General features: G+C 45.3%; 1 protein-coding gene across 1 annotated transcript in view; it reads left to right on the top strand.

Annotated features, from left to right (window-relative positions):
* The window catches only part of hdac1 (histone deacetylase 1), a 50,608-nt gene that overhangs the window by 7,904 nt on the left and 22,864 nt on the right, over positions 1 to 19,840 (top strand). The window contains exons 2-5 of the mRNA XM_041213059.1: positions 3,875 to 3,987; positions 7,028 to 7,145; positions 9,632 to 9,706; positions 18,267 to 18,405. Coding sequence (XP_041068993.1) covers positions 3,875 to 3,987; positions 7,028 to 7,145; positions 9,632 to 9,706; positions 18,267 to 18,405 — 445 coding nt within the window. The remainder of the gene's footprint in view (positions 1 to 3,874; positions 3,988 to 7,027; positions 7,146 to 9,631; positions 9,707 to 18,266; positions 18,406 to 19,840) is intronic.

Here is a 19,840-nt window from a genome sequence, read left to right as displayed (position 1 = left end):
TCAACTCCACTTTCCTGCCAGCTCCCCAAATCTCTTGATTCCCCACGGGACCAATAATCTGTCTAGCTCCATCAAATAAATTCAACCCTGGAGCATCCACAGCCCTCTGGGGTAGAGAATGCCAAAGATTCACAGTCCTTTGAGCGAAGTAGTTTCTCCTCATCTTGGTCCTAAATCATCAACCCCTTATTCGCCAGCCAGCGGAAGCAGTCTCTCAGTATCTACCCTTTCAAACCTGTTCATAATCTTGTAAGTTTCAATGTGGTCGCCTCTCATTCTTCTGAACTTCAAAGAATATATGCCCAATTTACTCAGCCTATCATCATAGAGCAACCCCCTCATCACAGGAATCAACCTGGCGAACCTTTGTTGTACTGCCTCCAAGGCAAGTACCAAATGACCCTGTGTAAAAGTCGGCACACGATTTTTAGTCTAAAATTTTGTAATATTTCATATAGTTCATTTAAAAGTCTATCTTAGTTTGCAGGGATCAAAGCCCATCAGCTGCCTTGCTCTCCTCTCCCTTCTCTGCTTTCCCTGGGACCCCTTCACACACCCACTGAAGAAAGGAGGCAGGTAGGAGATGCTGATCGGGGAAGCCCTGGTGTCGGCCTGCTTGATCACCGAGAGCTGCTTGAACTGATGCTGCGTTAACATCGCAGACAGCCTAAATCAAAATGCTCCCTGAGGAGGCACAATTGCGACTGAACAATCTGCCGATCTCACCCAAACCACATCGGAACTAAACAGCATAACCTGTGGGACTGGCAGGCCAGACCTTGCCAGGGTATGTCCATCTGTGTTATATCAACAGGTCAAGGCAGCTGGTCAGTCAGTGGACTCATCTAAATAGCTAATCCATGTACAGGATGCTGTGTGAGTGTAGATAGAGCACACATGTAAATCCCTCAAAAAGTACATGTTTGCTTAAAAAAAAGTCTCCAATTCAAATTTTACACTCATGTATATTCTTCTTTAAATATGGAGCCCAAAACTGCACACTCCTCCAGGTGGGGTGTCACCAAATCCCTGTACAATTATAGCAAGACTTATTCTTGTACTCCAATCCGCTTGCAGTAAAGCTCAATCCTAATTGCTTGCTGTGTCTGCATGATAACTTTGTGTTCCATATATGGGAAAACCCAAATCTCTGAATGTTCACACTTAGAAGTTTCAGGTCTTATAAAAAATATACTACTTTTCTATTTTTAATTCGTTCATGGGTTGTGAGCATTACCGTCAAGGTCAGCATTTGTTGCCCATCCCTAATTGTCCTTGAGAAGGTAATGATGAACTGCTGCAGTTCATGTGGTTTAGATACACCCACAGTGCTGTTAGGGAATTCCAGGATTTTGACCCAATGACAGTGAAGGAATAGTGATATATTTCCAAGTCAGGATGGTGTGTGGTTTGTAGGGGAACTTCCAGGTGGTGGTGTTCCCATCTATCTGTTGCACTTGTCCTTCTAGGATGGTACAGGTTCTGGTTTTGGGCAGCGCTGTCGAAGGAGCTTTGGTGAGTTGCTGCAGTGCATCTTGTAGATGGTGTACACACTGCTGCCACTGTGCATCGGTGATGGAGGGAGTGAGGTTAGTGGATGGGGTGCCAATCAAAAGGGCTGCTTTGTACTGGATGATGTTGAGTTAATTGAGTGTTGTTGGAGCCACATGCAGCCAGGCAAGTGGGGAGTATTCTATTACACTTCTGACTTGTGCTTTGTGGGAGAGGCTTTGGGGAGTCAGGAGGTGAGTTACTTGCCTCAGAATTTGCAGGCTCTGACTTGGTCTTGTAGCCACAGTATTTGTATCACTGAATGAGGTAAGTTTCTGATCAATGGTAACCCTCAGGATGTTGATATTGGGGGACTCAGTGATGGACTGTCATTAAAGGGGAGATGATTAGATTCTGTCTTGTTGGAGATGGTGATTGTCTGGCATTTGTGTGGCTTGAATGTTACTTAATGACCGAAGGGAATAACCTCAGGCTTCCCCATGTTATATTCCTCAGCCACCTTGTTACCCATTCACTTAACTTTGCAATCTCCATGTCCTCCTCACAGCTTCCACCCTCATCTGGCTTTGTATCATCAGCAAACTCAGATATGTTACTCTCTTTTTCTTCATCTTAACCATTGAAACAGATTGTGAGTAGCTGAGGCCTCAGCACAGATCCTTGCGACACTGCACTGCTTACAGCCTGCCAACTTGAGCGTATCCCTTTCGTGTATGCTCTGTTTCCTGTCCATTAACTAATTCTCTATTGATGCTAATGTATTACCCCCAACTCCATTTGTTTGTATATTAGCCTTTTGTCTGCCACCTTGTTGAATGACTTTTGAAAATTCAAGTATACCACATCTACTGGTTTCCCTTTATCTAGCCTACTAGTTAATCATCAGAAAACTCTTAATAAATTTGTCATGATTTGGTACCCCTAGGCAAGTCATGGAATTAGTTCTTAAGGTCCAACTCTTGAATTCCAATAACCAAACTGAGGTGCATTTCTAGCAGGGAGGGCAGCCTCTATACCTTGGAGCCCATGCCTTATGGGCATATCTGCTGGCACCCCTATCCTGATGAGATGGGTTCAGCAGATAATTGAATGTTAACCTGGCACACGCAGTAGAATTTGGATACGTAAGCATGTCGGGGTGGCTAGCTGGCATATAGGAAATTGTTGCACATTGATCTTTTCCACAATGCTGAAGGTAGATGCTGCTTATATAACAAGTCTCAGCAGCTGCTGAAAGATGTTACCTGCAGCTTGGTCATCAGACCATAAGCACTTGTATTTGGTGTCTTATGGAGAGATAGTTACAACTCTTCTGCCTGTTTAATAGATTATGGTGTTCTTGTCAGAATGACACTGTCAAGGCTGTAACTCGTTTTGTGGTGATTTGTGCTGCTCACTTATGACTGTCTAGTAAGATGATAAACCTGTAATGAGTTTTCTAATGGCCAACGTGCTGCTTTTCTCTTTGGAAAGGCGTGGCAGGTAAATAGTCTCTTTAGAGTCAATATGGCTCCAATATGTTGTCCCTATCCAGGCAAATTGGAACCAAATGATCCTCCGGAAACCCTGCAATTTGAGCGGGGCAGGTTTACAGATTTCAAGGATATTGATAGTTGTTGAGCCACTGTTGGCTATAATGCTTTTTGGAGGACTGTACTAGTCATTAGAGATTGGAATTCTTTCTGCTTGATTTCCAGTGTCACCTAAAATCAATGTACTCATCCTAGCTGGGCAAACAGGGAGATTACTGGTATTTTGATGGTTGGTTGAATGCATTTGGGAGTCCTTAAACCTTGGCTGTTGCCACCTTGTATTTTTGTTGGATTGGTAAATGAGAGGGTCCTGTATTGAAGGAGGATGCTCTCCAAAATAGTTAAACCAGAAGTATATTTCTATTGATTCATCATTAACTCGGTTTAGGAACTCGTAACTATGGGTGTAGGGTGTCTGACATCAATTGACAAAGAAAAGTTGGTGAATCGCCTCATTGTGATACGACATGGTCTAAAGATGCATGAATTCCAAAGGTTATGTACAATTTTAGATTTAAAATATTTGAGTCCCAATCTGCATGTTTGGAGTTGGGACAGTGCTGATTAACTCCTGGCTAATACGTAGTGACATCAGCAACGTTAATCTGAATTGTAGCACAATTTGCGTTATTTTCTGGTATAAATTAACTATATCCCAGACATTTGGGATAAGATTTAATTTTTTCTTGTGCTGATAGTAATTCTTGTAACTTTGATTATGAGTAATCAGGTGTTTATAGTGTACTTGTTATATTTCAAGTCTCTATTTGGCATCTATTGTATACCAGTGTGCAGATATCTTGTTATATCTTTTCATTTGTTAAATGCAGGTGATGTTGGGAATTACTACTATGGACAGGGTCATCCAATGAAACCACACCGAATTCGAATGACCCACAACCTGCTGCTAAACTATGGCTTGTACAGAAAAATGGAGATCTATGTAAGTACTATTAAATAGTGACTGGATTATTTTGTTTGTGCTGTTCATCTCTTTTTATCATGTCCATGCAAGGCTAAAATCCACACAGCTAATTTAGGGTAACTGGCCATTGTGTTCCTGTGAATTCTAATGCACTGTTCAACAGGTTATCGGTTACAGTGAAAGTTGAGCTGCATAGAAGTAACATGTAATGAAGCGCATTTGTCTATCCAAGTTTAGTACAAATTTGACACCTGTAAGTGGCGAGTACCTGATAAAGCTGTAAGTAAAAATGATGTATGTAGCATATGTCTGCAGTATCACTCTCCTCAAAAGGTTTTTCTAAAAAAGACTGAAAACTGTCTGTTGAAAGCCATTGACTCATTAAATGTGGGCCAGATAGGTGATTAAGAAATAACTAGCAAAACTATGCAATCAACTCTCATTTTTTTCAAAGTATTTAAAAGCAGCAAACTTGACAAATCATATTACTCAAATTTTGGCAGTTATGGCGCTTTTGAGCCACTGACTTTATAAAAAAAAAACATACTGTTGCATGAATGCAAAAGAAAAATTAAACTCAACCATCCCCTGCCTGTTGAACTTTGAAATGCTGCTACAACTTTCCTCTGGAGAAACCTGCTGCTTTCTGTCTGACTCTGCTAAGCATTAGTGATGTAAGGTAGTAACCTGACTTTGCCTGTTGTCCTATCCCAAGCCACAAGCATAGTGTGCCTCTGAGCCAATTAAAAGGCTACTCATTCTTGAAATCTGCAACATGTAAATGAAAATTTCTCATCTTGACTTTTGTGGAGGATTTCAGAAGGATAGCTAGGCTAATAAAGTGAACGAACAGTGTTTGTCCTAATAAGCTGGTCCTCCTTTGGTCTTTTGGTGCAGCCTATGTAGCAGATATGATGGAAAAATTTTGGAACTATTGTGTGAATACACTTTCTTGTTTTGACTGTTCTGATGTGTTATGAAAGATAGAATGGTACTGCACAGGAGGCTGTTTGTCCCCTCAAGCCTCTGCTGGCTCTTTGAAGGAACTAGCCAATTGGTCCCACTCTCCTGCCTGTTTCCCAGGTAGAAAGATTTTTTTCCATTTCAGTTTGATCCGATTATCTTTTAAAAGTTAATGTTGAATCTGCTTCCATCAGCCTCTTGGACAGTGCATTCAGATCATCAATTCTCCTCTGCTCTCTTCCAGTTCTTTTGCTGATTACTTTAAAACCCATTTATCCTAAGGCAGAATATAATCTGTAACTGGCATAGTCTCCTGACCTTTTTTCAGGACGCTTGCTGCTTTCTGTTTTGTTCCCTGACTTAGTGTTACTCAGCCTTACAGTACCTAATCCATTCAAACTTTCCCCAAACCCTGAACTTCGTTCTCTCCTTGAAGTAATAATAATTAGCAGTTAGTCCAAAACCATATGTATATGGTTAGATATTTTGTGACAGTCAGAGGTTTGAAGTGATGAGTTGACAATGAGGTTTCTAGAGCAGGTGAGTGTAAAATAAGAGAAAAGCAGAGTATTAAGTATACAGAAAGAATGACAGAGCTTGCTTTACAATAGCGCCTTTCATGCCTTCGATGCATTCTCCAGAAATTAATCACTGTTGTTTTTGTAGACAGAGGTGGCAGCCAGTTTGCACAACAGGGTCCCAACATAGCAGTGAGGTGAATGGCCAGTTAATTTATGCTAGTGGTTGAGGACTAAATGATATTCCTTGCTTCTCAAATAGTGAGCGTCAAATGATTGCTTGCATCTGCCTGAATGAGAACCTCGAATTGAACTCTCATCGAATGGATGCACCTGTGGCAAAGCTGTAATTCCTCAGTACTGAACTACAGTGCTCAAGTCCCTAGAGTTTTGTTTGAATCGAACATCATCTGACTCAGGCTACCACTGAGGCAAATCGATTCCTGAGGCAATAGACAAACTTTGGACAGTAAGGGGACAGGTAAGGAGAAACCAGCACAAAGGGAGGGAGTTAGAGAAAAATTAGACATCCAGAAATGAGCGCAAAAGTATACAGGAAAGGGGAGACAAGCACAAAGTCAAAGGGAGACAAAACAATTAGCTGGTGAGACAGAAGCAGTGATATTTACATTAGGAGAGACCTTTTACCTGTGAGCAATGGAACAGGAAATCAACTATATTAATTCATTCATTGTGTGGTTCATGTTGCACTAGCTCAGCTGTAAATGTCTGTTCCATTTTCTCTCCTCATAATGAAGCAGCCTATCCCTGTGTGCAGCAAAACTTGAATAATATCCAAGCTTGGGCTGATGAGTGGCAAGTAAATTGGAGCCATGCAAGTGTTATGCAATGAGCTTCTTCAAGAGAAAGCAGAAGCACCTCTCCTTGACATTCACTGGCATTGCAATTGCTGTGTCTCACACCATCAACATCCTCGGGGTGGGGGGGTGGGTGGGAGGGTCGTCATCTGGACTGGTCATAAAAATGTAATAGCTACAAGAACAGAACAGGTCAGGCTGGGTTTTCTGTGACAGGTGGCTCACCTCTCTATACTGCCTGTACAGCAAAGCAGTGTTGATGTTATCACCCTATCCACTGGTTTAAACATCAAACACCCTCTATTGCTGGCACACTGTGGTGCAGAATGTACTATTTAAAGAATGCCCAACAATTCACCAATTCCTCTTTGGCAGCATCTTCCAAACCCACACCTTTACCACCTTGGAGGTCAAGGACAGCAGGTGCCTAGGCGTTTCATCGTCACCAAATCTCACACCATCCGGATGTGGATGTATCTCATTGTTGTTGGGCCAGAATCCTGGAGCTTGCTCCCTAATAGCACTGTGGGAGTACCATCATTGCATGAACTAGTGTTTCATGAAGGTGATCCACCACTGCAATTCCGAAGTGCGTTGGGGGATGGGGATAAATGACGGTTTTGAATGCAATGCCAACATCTGCGCAATGAATTTCTCCATTCTAAACACACAGCTAATGTTCTGCATTCTATTTTTTTTCTGTAGCTATCAGTCCAAGAAGTTTGAAATTTAAAGATTTCCTTTTTTGTTCTTCCAAAGCGCCCACACAAAGCTTCAGCTGAAGAAATGACAAAATACCACAGTGATGATTACATCAAGTTCCTGCGGTCCATCCGTCCAGACAACATGTCTGAATACAGCAAGCAGATGCAGAGATGTATGTTGCTATTTTAAAATTAAGATACTAGAAACACTCAGGTCAGGCAGCATTTGTGGAGGGAGAGAGTTAATGTTTCAGAATGCTTAGAGATATAACAAGGTTTAATCAAGTAGAGAGGCAGAGAAAGGGAGAGGAGAGGAAAGATCACAATGCAAGGTCTGATAGGGTGGAAGGCAGGAGAGATGAAATGACGAAAGGAATTAAATGACAAAGTTGCTTTATTTTATTCTGGTTTAACATCCTGCGTGTGGAGGTGTACAGAATTGCTGAAAATGAACTTAATTTACTCAACCATAAAGTTTTGTTACTCATTTCCTATGGGAAATGGGTAACATTTCCCACAGGAAATGTTTTTGATCCACTGGGTTTTTGCACTGGCTACTCTCTCACTTCTCTTAAATACCAACTCTTCATAACAAAAGGCATCACCAAAAAGATTGAATTTTGGAAACAAAGACTTTTATTTTTAAAAGCTGTTGGACTAATGTACAAAAAGCCTGCATTCCTCTGGTCCCCAGAAAGTATTGAACTGCTGGGATAATTGAATATTGACTTCCCTCATGCAGGTGAGGGCTTTGCTGGTTGGGCCAGCATTTATTGCTCATCCTTAGTTACCGTCGCGGAGGTGGTGATGAGTTGCCTTCTTGAATCGCTGCAGTCCACGTGGTGTCCCATTTGATGGGACAAAATGCATGAGTGCATTTTTGATATACTTCAAATTCTGTCAATGTTTTGTGTACAGCACGGACTTTGTCGCTCAGTGTATAATGAAAGTTCCAGTTAATACTGATACATTGGCTGGGATTTTCCGGCCTTTCCTGTGGCGGGGAACTTTTTGGGTGGGATTAGAAAATCCTGGCCAGCATCCCTGACAGCCACAGAGCGTGAAGTCGAGAAGATTTATCTCACTGTAGCTAAAGGATGCGTTGCTACTTCATATCAGAAACAATGTATAACATAGCACAGGTACTATAGAGGGCTATAGGGTCTACAAGAACTCTTGAAATTGCAAAATTATCCCTTTTTTGTATTGGGGTAATCAGTGGAAACAGTAGAGATTTTGGGCAGCCACTAATTGGCAGATATGATTAGTAGTGTCCTGCAGGCATAGCGTCTGCAACTATTAACCAGGGAGAGCTAGGGAGTCACATATCCAATTTTGTGGATGACACAAAGATAGGTGGCATTGTAAGCAGAGTAGATGGAAACAGGAAATTAGAGACTAATAGATTTAAGTGGATGGGTAAAGTTTGGGAAATAAATTTTGCGACAGGCAAGTTTGGACCTAGAAATGGTGCAAAGCTAGAAGCAGTAGAGGTCCAAAGAGATTTGGGGATCCATGTACAAAGATCATTAAAATGTTAGGAAAGGTTCAAGAATCCACCACATGTTAATAAAATGTTGGTGGTGTGCTGTACATACAAAGCTTTGGTTAGACCTGGAGTATTGTGTTCAGTTCTAGGCACCACACCTTCAGAAGGATCTACTGATCTTGGAGAGAATGTAGTATTGATTTACTGGGATGATCGTGGACTCGGGATTCCATTACAAAGTGAGATTATGCAAACTAGGGTTGGAATTTAGTATATTTAATGGCTTGGTTGAAGCTTTTAAGATATTATGGGGAACTGACAGGGGACATAGAAAGTATTTCTGATTTGGGAATTGAGGTCTAGGGGTCATCATCTACAAATTAAAGCCAGGCTTTTCGGGAGTAAAAGTAAAATACGCCGGATGCTGGGAATCTGAAATAAAAACACAATGCTGGAAACACTCAGGTCAGGCAGCATCTGTGGAGAGATAAATTGAGTTAATGTTTCAGGTAAATGAGTGTTCTCATGATTTTGAACAAAAATCACTTGTCAAAATGTTATTAAAATATAGATTTCCTCTAACTATTGGGATTTGGTTTTATATTTGAGCATTGGGAGTGAGTGTGAACCAGCTATTTGATCAATCTTGCCTTCTCCTGGCATTTCCACAAAAAACAGTGGGATTTATTGACTAGCACAGGGATTAGGGAACCTCCCTCCACCTTCTCTTTCTTCCCCCTCTCCTCCCTAAGTAGGGGGTGCTTAGACCAATTGTGGTTTCTCAAACCCTGCACTGTCTGAGATATGCTAACTGCACAGGTCAAGCATTGAACGTAGAACTATTCTTGCCTGCCTGGTTTAGTGCTGCACTGAGCTAAGCCTTTACGCATTAAACCATTGGGGAACATCTGGCAAAAGGTCTCATTGAGTAAAATATGTATGGGTAGTGGTGCTTCAGGAGCTGTATGTGACACAAGCTGCTAACAAATTTTGACAAGAAATGAGGCAAAGGCCATGCTAATAGAGTAACAGGAGACTAACAACAAATCATGGAATTGTCTTTGGGAGGATAGTTTGTCCAGTTATCTAATACTGTTTGTCACTGAGCAATAATGTAATCTTTCATTTTTTTTTGAAAAATTGTATTTTAAAGCTTGTTCTTTCTGGTAGTTAACGTGGGTGAAGATTGCCCTGTATTTGATGGACTGTTTGAATTCTGCCAGCTCTCGACTGGAGGGTCAGTTGGTAAGTGATACCACATCAAGCTTGCAACGCACAAACAGGCCATTCGGCCCACCTATTCTTTGCCGGGCTTTATGCTCCACATGAGCATCCTTCTAATTCTAGCAGCAGGTCAGTCTATTTGTTGCTCCCTCTTGTACTTGTCTACTTTTCTTCGAAATACATCAATGCTATTTGCTACTTCCCCTCTCTGGGTAAAGAATCATCTCCTGAATTTCCTGTTGGATTTATTAGTGATTATCTTATATTTGTGACCCCTAGTTTTGCTCTGCCAACCTTCCATACTGCACCCCCACTCCCCCCAGCACACATGCACAAACCTCTTGTTCTTGTTTACCCTATCGAAACCCATGTTTTAAAAAAAAATTAAATCTCCCATCAAGTTATTTTGTAATCTTTCTCTTTTCTAGAGAAAAGAGCCCCCAGCCTGTTCAATCTCTCTGGATTTGTATAACGTCTCAGTTCTGTTAATATCCTTTTAAATCACTTTCTTGCATCATCTCCAGTGTCCCAAATCCTTTTTGTAACATGGAGGCTAGAACTGTGCACGGTATATGGACTAACAAGTCAAATATAATTTCTCTGCTTTTCAATTCTGTTTCTGTAGAAGTTAACCCAAAAGCATTGCATTTTTTTTATTCCTGGTTTTCCAGAAATTCCTTAAGACATTTGGTTACCAATATTGCTCATCCAATTTTTTTCATAAACGGTACTTGAATTTTTTGGAACATTGAACAGAAAACCAATTTAAATGGCTAGCAATGGAAACTAAACTGTTTTTGTTTTCTGCTGCCAATTGTTTTCCCATCTTTTCCTGAAGGCATTGTCTTCCTCTTTGTTCAGTTCCACCAGTGCCAAGGGGCATTAGTTATGTGGGAGACACAACTGAGATTGATTGCCAGATATGCAGGCCATTCACATATTGTAGGAAATTAAAGCTGATCTCAGTCCTCACCTCGTGTAATGCCATTTTAGCACTTCTAGAAGAAGTCAGGCCATAGTGATCAGATGCAGGAACCCTACCAACTATTCAGCATTCCCTCTTGTCTTCCACCACCCACTAGGGCTAACTGTATAGTCTAAACTGATCACCCAGCTGATGTAGGCTTACTCAACACTAAACACGGACCTTCCTGCTTATCATCTTTCTCAGTTCTAACACTGATCTACATTTTATTCAAATGCAAATGACCCAGCTTAGAGAGTCTTCACAGTCAAAGTCCCTTAATGATGTACCAACATTATCTTTGAAATTCTTGTAATTCAATTAACCCTTAATGTTTGGAAGTATAGTAAGCTTTGATTTTAGTCATGAAGGTATTAATGAAGTCATTAAGACTGAGGCACTAAGTGAACACATTGCACCTGTCTTTACTAAGGAAGAAGATGCTACCCAGGTTATGGTGAAAGAGGAGGAAGTTGAGTCACTGGAAGGGTTTACAATTGGTGAGGCAGTATTGGATAGGCTGTCGGTACTTATAATGGTCAAGGCACCAGAACTGGATGAGATGCATCCAAGGATACTGAGGGAAGTGAGACTGAAAATTGCAGAGGCACTGACCATAATTTTTCAGTCTTCCATAGACTTGGCTGGTGGTAGAGGACTGGAGAATTGTATACATTACACACTTGTTCAAAAAATGGTGTAAAGATAAGCCCAGCAACTACAGACCAGTCAGTTTAACTTTGGTGGTGGGGAAACTTCAAGAAACTACATTTTGGTAGGAAGAACATGGAGAGACAGTATAAAATAAAGGGCACTACTCTAAAAGGGGTGCAGGAGCAGAGGGACCTGGGTGTATATGTGCATAAGTCATTAAAGGTGGCAGGACAGTTTGAGAGATCTGTTAATAAAGCATATAGTGTTCTAGGATTTATTAATAGTGGCGTAGAGTGCAAAAGCAAAGGGGTTGTGTCGAACTTCTATATGGCACTAGTTAGACCTCAGCTGGAGTATTGCATATAGTTCTGGGCACCAGAAGGATGCGAAGGCAATGGTTAGAAGAGGTTAAAGAGAACAGTTCCAGGAGTGAGGAGCTTCAGTTATGAAGATAGATTGAAGAAGTTGGGACTGTTTTCCTTAGAGAAAATTAGGCTGAGAGGAAATTTGATAGAGGTATTCAAAATCATGAGAGGTCTGGACAGAGTAGATAGGGAGAAACTGTTCCCACTCGTGACAGGATTCAGAACAAGAGGGCACAGATTTAAAGTAAATGGCAAAAGTGATATGAATAAAACTTTGACGTAGTGAGTGGTAAGGGCCTGGAATGCACTTCCTGAGAGTGTGGTGGAGATGTGGTGGGTTCAGTTGAAGCATTCAAAAGGGAATTAGATTGTTTCTTTTCAAATAATGTGCAGAGTTATGGGGGGAAAGGGCAGGAGAATGGCACTAGGTGAAATGCTCATATGGAGAGCTGGTGCAGACACAATGGGCGGAATTTTCTGTGCCCACTAGCATTGACATGATTGGTGGCATGAGCGGAGAATATGGCGCGATCGGTGTTATGATGCTGGGAAACCAGTTCGCGGTCGTCTGTTCAGCCCGCTGATTGTGGGGCTGCATTTCCTGTCATCGGATGTCGGGAACCTCATTGTAATACATCAGCGTATCATTATCGGGCCAGTCCTGCCGGAATCATTCCCCCTCTGCTAGATCGTCCGTTCCGCTGCCGTGTTTCACAGCAACACATAAAAGGCGTGCACTTGGCGGCCTGCACTTTGAGGGGAACTCGGAGGTGGGTACATGGTATCGTTGTGCAGCAGTCGCCAGGGTCGCCTGTTGGACTTCAAGCCTCAGGGGCTTTGGGGGTTGGGGTTAAGGGCAGCCTCGCTTGTGGCAGGGGTTGGGGGGGGAGGAGGGCAAAGGGCAGTCTTCCTATTGAACATAGCGTACAAATATTTGGGGGGTTTGGAGGTAAGGTGGGCAAGGGAAGTGGCCACGTATTCAGGAAACCTGTAGAAAGTGCCTATTCCCCTGCAATGGCGACAGTTCAGGCGCAGCCACATTGATATGATTGGGTTCAGGCTCCTAGCTTATCTGCCCACTCGAGCATCACAGAGGCATCAGAGTGCCACCAAGTGCTCCAGAACTCCCCCCACACCCTGGCACCGACTGCAAATTCATGGGCATTTCAGTGGACTGCAGAACAGTTGGATGACTGCACACATTGTACAGTCTCCTCGCTAACGCTGGCCATGGGGCAGTCACTGCTGGAGGCTCTTACAGCACCTTGCAATGTTAGCATCCCGGTTTGGACCAGTCTTCCCCATGGTTCAATCTAACAAGGCAGCCCATGTAGCTCACTAGTCTCTGGCCATCCAAGTGGTGGCCAGCACTCTCTGGGAAGCGTTAAGGGGCCGTTACGCTTAACCAGGACAGGTTCTTAGTACCCCCATGCTAATCACGTGTCTCTCTGTTTCATCCAGCTGGAGGAGTACATCAGGATCATGGGGCCTGATGTACTAACTGTATGCCTGATGGCCTACAGAGTGTGAAGATGACGGAAGAGAGAGCGACTGAGGCTCCTGGCTGCAAGAAGCAGGAGCAGCAACCTCAGGAAGAAGGGGCGGCTGGGGTTCCCACACACACACACACCGCCCAAGAGCCACAATGAGCCATTGCAGGTCGGTGCCTAGCTAGACCTAGGCCCTATATGCTCCACCTTTCATTCCTGCAGATAATGGTGAACCAGTGATGCTGGAGACTGTGAATGTCTAGGGAACTGGTCAGTCACATCTGCCAGCTACTGCAGAATTTGGCACCACAGGGACATGGAAGGGCATCCACTGCCAGTGGCTGTGAAAGTGACCGTGGTGCTCAATTTCTACGCCGGTGGCGCCTTTTGGGGCTCCACAGGTGACCTCTGGGATCTCACAAGCCTCCACCCACAAGTACATCCATGAGGTCATGGATGCCGTCTTTGTGAAGGCACACAACTTTATGCATTTCACCCAGGACCCAGGAAAGCCAGGATGCAAGAGCGATTGGATTTGCCAAACCTTGGGTTTCTCACAGGTGTAGGGTGTGATCGACTGCACTTATGGTGCTTAGATCTCCATCGTAACACATGGTGGACTACATCAACCGCAAGGGGTCCATTTGCTGAATGTGCAGCTGGTGTGGGACCACCAGAAACCCATCCTGCAGATGTGTGCGCGGTTTCCAGGGAGTGTGCACGATGCCAACATCCTCAGTTGGTCATAGATCCATGGAGTCTTGCAAGGTCCCCAGAAGCTGAAGGGATGGCCCCTTGGGGACAAGGGTCATCCGCAGATGATGACACCTGTGCAGCAGCCTCAGACTGCAGCAGAGCGATGGTATAATGAGGCTCGTCCTGCAACTTGCAACATTGGTGGAGCAGACTATCGGGATGCTGAAGATGCATTTCTGGTGCCTAGACTGGTCTGGTGGAGCCCTGGAATACAGCCCATAGAGGGTGTCGCGCATTCTCATTGTCTGCTGTGCCCTTTACAACCTGGTGCTCCAACGGGGAGTCGAGCTGGCTGAGGAGGAGATGGAGGAGCTACACATCTCTTCTGATCAGGAGGAAGCCGATGAGGGTGAGGAGGTCATTGGAGGCGACAATGATGGGGATGAGGCCCTCGCACTGGCTAGATGAAGCAGCTATGCTCGGGAGGCCCTCATAGCCTCTAGATTTGTGGAGGATGATGACAACATGCAGTGAGGTGACCCCATTGTTCCTCGCATTACACCAGTGAATGTTTGACTCCAATCTGGTTTCTGGCGGCACGAATACCCTCTGAGAGAATGCTCCTGTCATGGAGACACAGTGGAGGCCCTAATAGTCACTTGATTGCAGGAGGATGATGATGACATGCAGCGAGGACGCTCCGCAAATCTTCTCATAGCCTCTGAGAATGGCTGACTCCTATCTGGCGTACGGCAGATGGCTTACACTCTGTGATCAGGGTCATATAGAGACGCAGCCATGAAACTTTAGAAGCATCTGAGCCTTTGTCCACTCTCAGCACCTGAGCCCATCAGGAGCCGGAGCACAGCACCAGATGCTGAAGAGATGGGGGCTAGCCCCTCAAAGGTGCTGAGAGCACAATGAGAGAACTCTGTGGCGCCTGCCCATGACGTTCTGGTAGCAATAACAAACACTGCCGAGGTGCAGCCGGTAGTAATGCGTCCAGGGGATGAGAGGCCGGACCATCACTTGGTCTGAAGGCTGCACAGAGAAGAGGCCCTGGACTGAGACACCTGCCTTTATCTTGTACAGAAAGGTTTCACATCTGTGATAAGAACACTGCTCATCAGAACAAGGAGCCTTGGCAGGGAGACATTCTCGGGAGTTTATTGACAATAGTGAACAGTATGTACAAGTGATAACCATCAGTGCCCAGGCTGTGCAACTAATTCTCGTTAACTACCTGGTGCGGACGAAGGCTGGGAGGGAGGGAGGACCTCCCTGTGAACCTGCTCCTGGGCCTGGCCAAGTTAACTATCAGGTGCAGGGAGAGGGTGATGGAGAGGGTCGTCCTACCTGACTGTCTGCCTCTTTTCCATGGCTACGTTCGTGGCCGGGTGACCCTGGAGAGGGAGCACGCGGTGACTGCCGGCACCATAGAGGCCTATGCTCGGTGGGCACCGCGGGGACTGGGGTGTTTTATTGACCCCCTTAATCGCATTTTGGTTTAATGTTTGTAATTTTCCTTTAAACGTTGCCTTTGATTTTGCAGTTTCCCTGATTTAAGGGCTGTGTTTATTTTTTCCCTGATTTTGTTAATTTAGTTTATTTCGTTGACTGAAAAGAGTTAATTCTCCTTAACTACCTGGTGCGGAGGGGGGCTGGGCGGGAAGAGGACCTCCTCATGAACCTGCTCCTGGGCCTGACCAAGTTGGCCATTAACAGGCCTAGGCAGCGGGCGATCGAGGTGGTCACCCAACCTGACTGCCCCTTTTCCGCGGCTATATTAACAGCCAGGTGTCCCTGGAGAGGGAGCATGCGGTGTCAGCTGGCACTATCAAGGCCTTCCGTGCTCGGTGGGCACAGCGGGGACTGGGGTGTTTTATTGACCCTCTTAATCACGTTTTGGTTTTGTCTTTGTCTTTGCAGTTTCCCTAATTTAAGGGGCTGCTTTTACTTTGTCCCTAATTTTGTTAATTTAGCCTATTTGTTTGGACTCAAAAGAGTTAATTCTTCACTTTCTGAACCCTGCCACTACGTCTTGGTGCTCTCTGGATATCCATAGCGGAGGTGGAGGCAGTCTGCTGACTGCGACGCCCTATCTGTGATGACTATGACGACCGTCCTCTGGAGGGCCGAGACCCAGAGGGCCCCAGCCTGCTTTTGGGATCCTGCTGTGTGGTAGTGGCATCCTCTTCGGCCTGTGGAGCTGGAGCTGCTGAGATCGCAGGAAGAGGGGAGTCGGATGGGCTAGACGCTGAGTCACCTGGATGGATGGGCCCAGTGTGTGCACCTGCGGACCCTTCTCCCTATGGGTGTCCCAGGCTGACTCCTTGAAGAACAGGGGTAGCTAGAGTGTGATCAAGCTGCCTGGCACCCTTCTCGTGTACACATTGTTGGAGGCCAACTGTGGCATCAGCAATGGAGTTGAGCCCGCACAGCAGTGCAGGAGCGAAGTCCTGGACCAAGGTCTCCATGGCAGCCACCATCCTAGCCACCGTTGACCTCAGTGCGTTGATATGCTGGCGCTGTCACCTCAGACTGACTGATGGACTCCTTCACCGTGCCTTGCAATCTAAGGAGTGCAGCGGACATCCTTTCCTGATGTTCCTGAGCTTGCCTTTGCAGCTCCGGCAACTGTGACATCACCGAGTCCAGAGGCTCCTCATCTGACTGGGACTCAGCAACGTTCTGGCCTGTAGTAGTCCTCCTAGTACCAGAAATCTGGGAAGTCCCTTCCTCCACCTGCTGTGGATCGGAGAGTGCAATGTGCTCACCAGATTGTGATCCTGAGGCTATTCTAAAGCCAGGTCCCACCAAGGTGTGTGTCTCTGCGCTGTTGGAGGGTGTGGTTGCGTGCTGTGATGGGACTTCAGGGAGGGCGCCTTCAGATTCCTCTCGAGGTTTCTTTGATGTTTGATTGGAGGCCCTGGGTCATGGACTTTGTTGGCTGTTTCCCCAGATGTACCTGCAAAAGTCAGGGGAGATAATCTGCATGACAGTGGCCTGTGAAAGAGGACACATCACTCACAGCATGGTTATCTGATGGATGTTACACTGCTGGACCCTCACTTTGTAGAGCAGCACCAACCTCACCGTCAGCACAGGAACAGTCCAGATCATCAGCCAGCTGGATGGCTCTGTTTTCAAAGTCCGTGAGGACCTTGATTTCGGGCATTCTGCCACTGGTCTGCGACCTCGCCCGCTTGTCCTGCATGAATAGAGATGGAGAAAGTGTAAACAGGATGCCTGCCAGGCCAGATGATAAGTATGCCTGGCCTGTGTGGTTGGTGTGGTCCCATGGACAGGATGAGGACAATGACGGTGAGTGTGAGTGTGGATAGTGATGTCCCTTGCACTGGCAGTGAGTGAGGGCCCTGTGGGTGTGTGATGGGTTTGTGAGTGTGCGAGTTGGGAGTGATGAGAAGAGTGACTTACCCTGGCGGAATGGAGGAGATCATTCCTCCTCTTGTGGCACTGGTTGGCTGTCCTCTTTTGAAGGGCATTGGTGCTGCTTCCACTGCCCCCAAACTGGGTTAGTGCTGCTGCTGCCCATCCTACAGCCAGAGCCGGGGTAGAGGACATCCCGGCGGGCCTCCATGGCATCCAAAAGGCCCTCGAGAGACGTGTCGCTGAACCCTGGGGGCTGTAGTCGTCTTTGTCTTCAGTTTCAGGGCCATTTCTTGCATATCAGCGGTGGTGGTCTGGCAGCACTGAGATGTGTGCTTGCAGCTGTACTTTAAATATGGCGCCCGGCATGATGCAGCAGCGAGGTGATGGTGGGCAGACAAATGGGAGTCCATTCACCATGGAAATGGCGTGTTTCCCAGGAATGCATAAATAATGTGGTGGGGTTGGGGTGATACGGCGTGAAAACCCTCCATCACGGCCGGCAGGTAAAATGTCGTTTTACCCGCCTGCTACTGCACTTAGTGAAAATCTGGGACAATTCCTCCCAATGGGTGGAATGGCCTCCTGCACTGTAACAATGCTGTGACCATCTTTGTGAAATACATGTACGTTGCATCAAAACTAGGTGGAACAACTTGCAGTCATTATAAAAAAAATAAGGGGTTGCCTATTTATAACAGAGACGAGGTGAAATTTTTTCTGAGTCATGAGTCTTTGGGACTCCTGAAAAGGTGGTGGAAGCAGAGCCTTCGAATATTTTTAAGGCAGAGGTGGATAGATTCTTGGTAAGCAAGGAAGTGATAGGTTATCGGGGATAGGCGGGATGCGGATTTGAGGTTACTTTGAGATCAGCCATGATCTTATTGAATGGCGGAACACCCTTGAGGGGCTGAATGGCCTACTCCCGCTCCTTGTTCAGATGGATGTTCTTTTTTGAGAAGTTCTGTTTCCCAAATGTATGAAATGTTGTGTGAATAAATGCAAATTGCTACTTTCCGCAGCTGGAGCTGTTAAACTGAACAAGCAACAAACCGACATTGCTGTCAACTGGGCCGGTGGACTTCACCATGCGAAGAAATCAGAAGCATCAGGCTTTTGTTACGTGAATGACATTGTCTTGGCCATTCTTGAATTACTGAAGTAAGCATATTATAATATATATTGAAGAGTTCTAACTGTATGAGACCTCTTTTAGATTCCTTTGCATCAAACTTGGGACCTCTTCCCCTTCTTTCACCCTTCACTACCTCTCCACTTTCCCCCACTTCTCTCTCGCCCCTTCTCCTGCAGTCACACTCTCCCCTTATCTCCCCTTCTCCTGCCTTCACTCTCTCCCCCCTCCCCCTTCATCCTCTCTAGGGCTGTAGAGAGGGCTTTGAACTAAATAGAGCAGGGGCGGGTTCTGGAGAGGGGATAAGTAGGCTTACAAAGCAAAAGGATATGGCAGCATTGCAGGGCAGCTATTTAGTTAATGAGGGAAAATGTGAGGTTATGCACTTTGGCAGGAAGAGTAGGGGAGCCGAATATTATTTAAATGGAGAAAAACTGCAGAAAGCTGCAGCCCAGAGGGATTTGGGAGTCCTCGTGCATGAGCAACAAAAAGCTAGCATAAATGTTCAGGTAGTAGGGAAGGCAACTGGAATGTTGGCCTTTATTTCAAAGGGAATGGCGCATAAAAATAGCAAGACTTCCCTAAAACTAAACAAGGCACTAGTTAAACCACACCTAAAATACTGTGAACAGTTTTGGTCCCCTTATCTAAGGAAAGATATACTGACATTGGAGGCAGTCCAGAGAAAATCACTAGGCTGATCCTGGGTGTGGAGGGATTGAGTAGGAGAGGTTGAGTAGGTTGGGCCTGTATTCATTGGAGTTTAGAAGAATGAGGAGCGACTTTATTGAAACATATAAGATTCTTAGGGGGCTTGACAAGGTAGATGCTGAGAGGTTTCCCCTTGTGGGAGAGTCTCGGACCAGAAGGCATAATGTCAGAGTAGGAGGCCACCCATTTAAGGCAGAGATGAGGAAGAATTTCTCCTGAGTGTGGAGAATCTATGGAATTCTTTACCGCAGAGGGTGATAGAGGCTGGGTTGTTAAGTATGTTCAAGGCTGAGATAGGCAAGAAAGTGAGTTGAGGATTATCAGATCAGCCATGATCTCATTGAATGGCAGAGCAGACTCGATGGGCTAAATAGCTTATTCCTCCTATGTCTTATGGTCACTTTCTTCCTCTTTTCCCCTTCACTATTCCTCCCTTCATTCTCTCCCTCCTTTCCCCTCTCCCTCCTTCCGACTCCATGCTCTCCCTCCTTTTCCCCCTTCATCCTTTCCCACCCCCTCCCCCTTTGCCTCCTGCAGCGTTCACTCGCTGTCTTCTTTCCACCCACCCTGCACTAATTATCTGCTCTCTACTTCCTCCTGAATTGTAATCAGGAAGCTAAGTAGGGTTGAATTCTGTCCCCAACCCAAGACTAGTCACATCAACACATTCTGAATTGAACTTGGGTCTTTGTAACCTATGCAGTTGTTTTAGCAGCAGAGCCATCAAGATCCCAAGCTATTTTTTAATATTCT

This window comes from Carcharodon carcharias, chromosome 19 (genome assembly GCF_017639515.1).
Source record: "Carcharodon carcharias isolate sCarCar2 chromosome 19, sCarCar2.pri, whole genome shotgun sequence".
Classification (NCBI taxonomy): Eukaryota; Metazoa; Chordata; class Chondrichthyes; order Lamniformes; family Lamnidae; genus Carcharodon; species Carcharodon carcharias.
The sequence above is the reverse complement of the archived record's forward strand: the minus strand, read 5'-3'. Positions and strand labels throughout refer to the sequence as shown.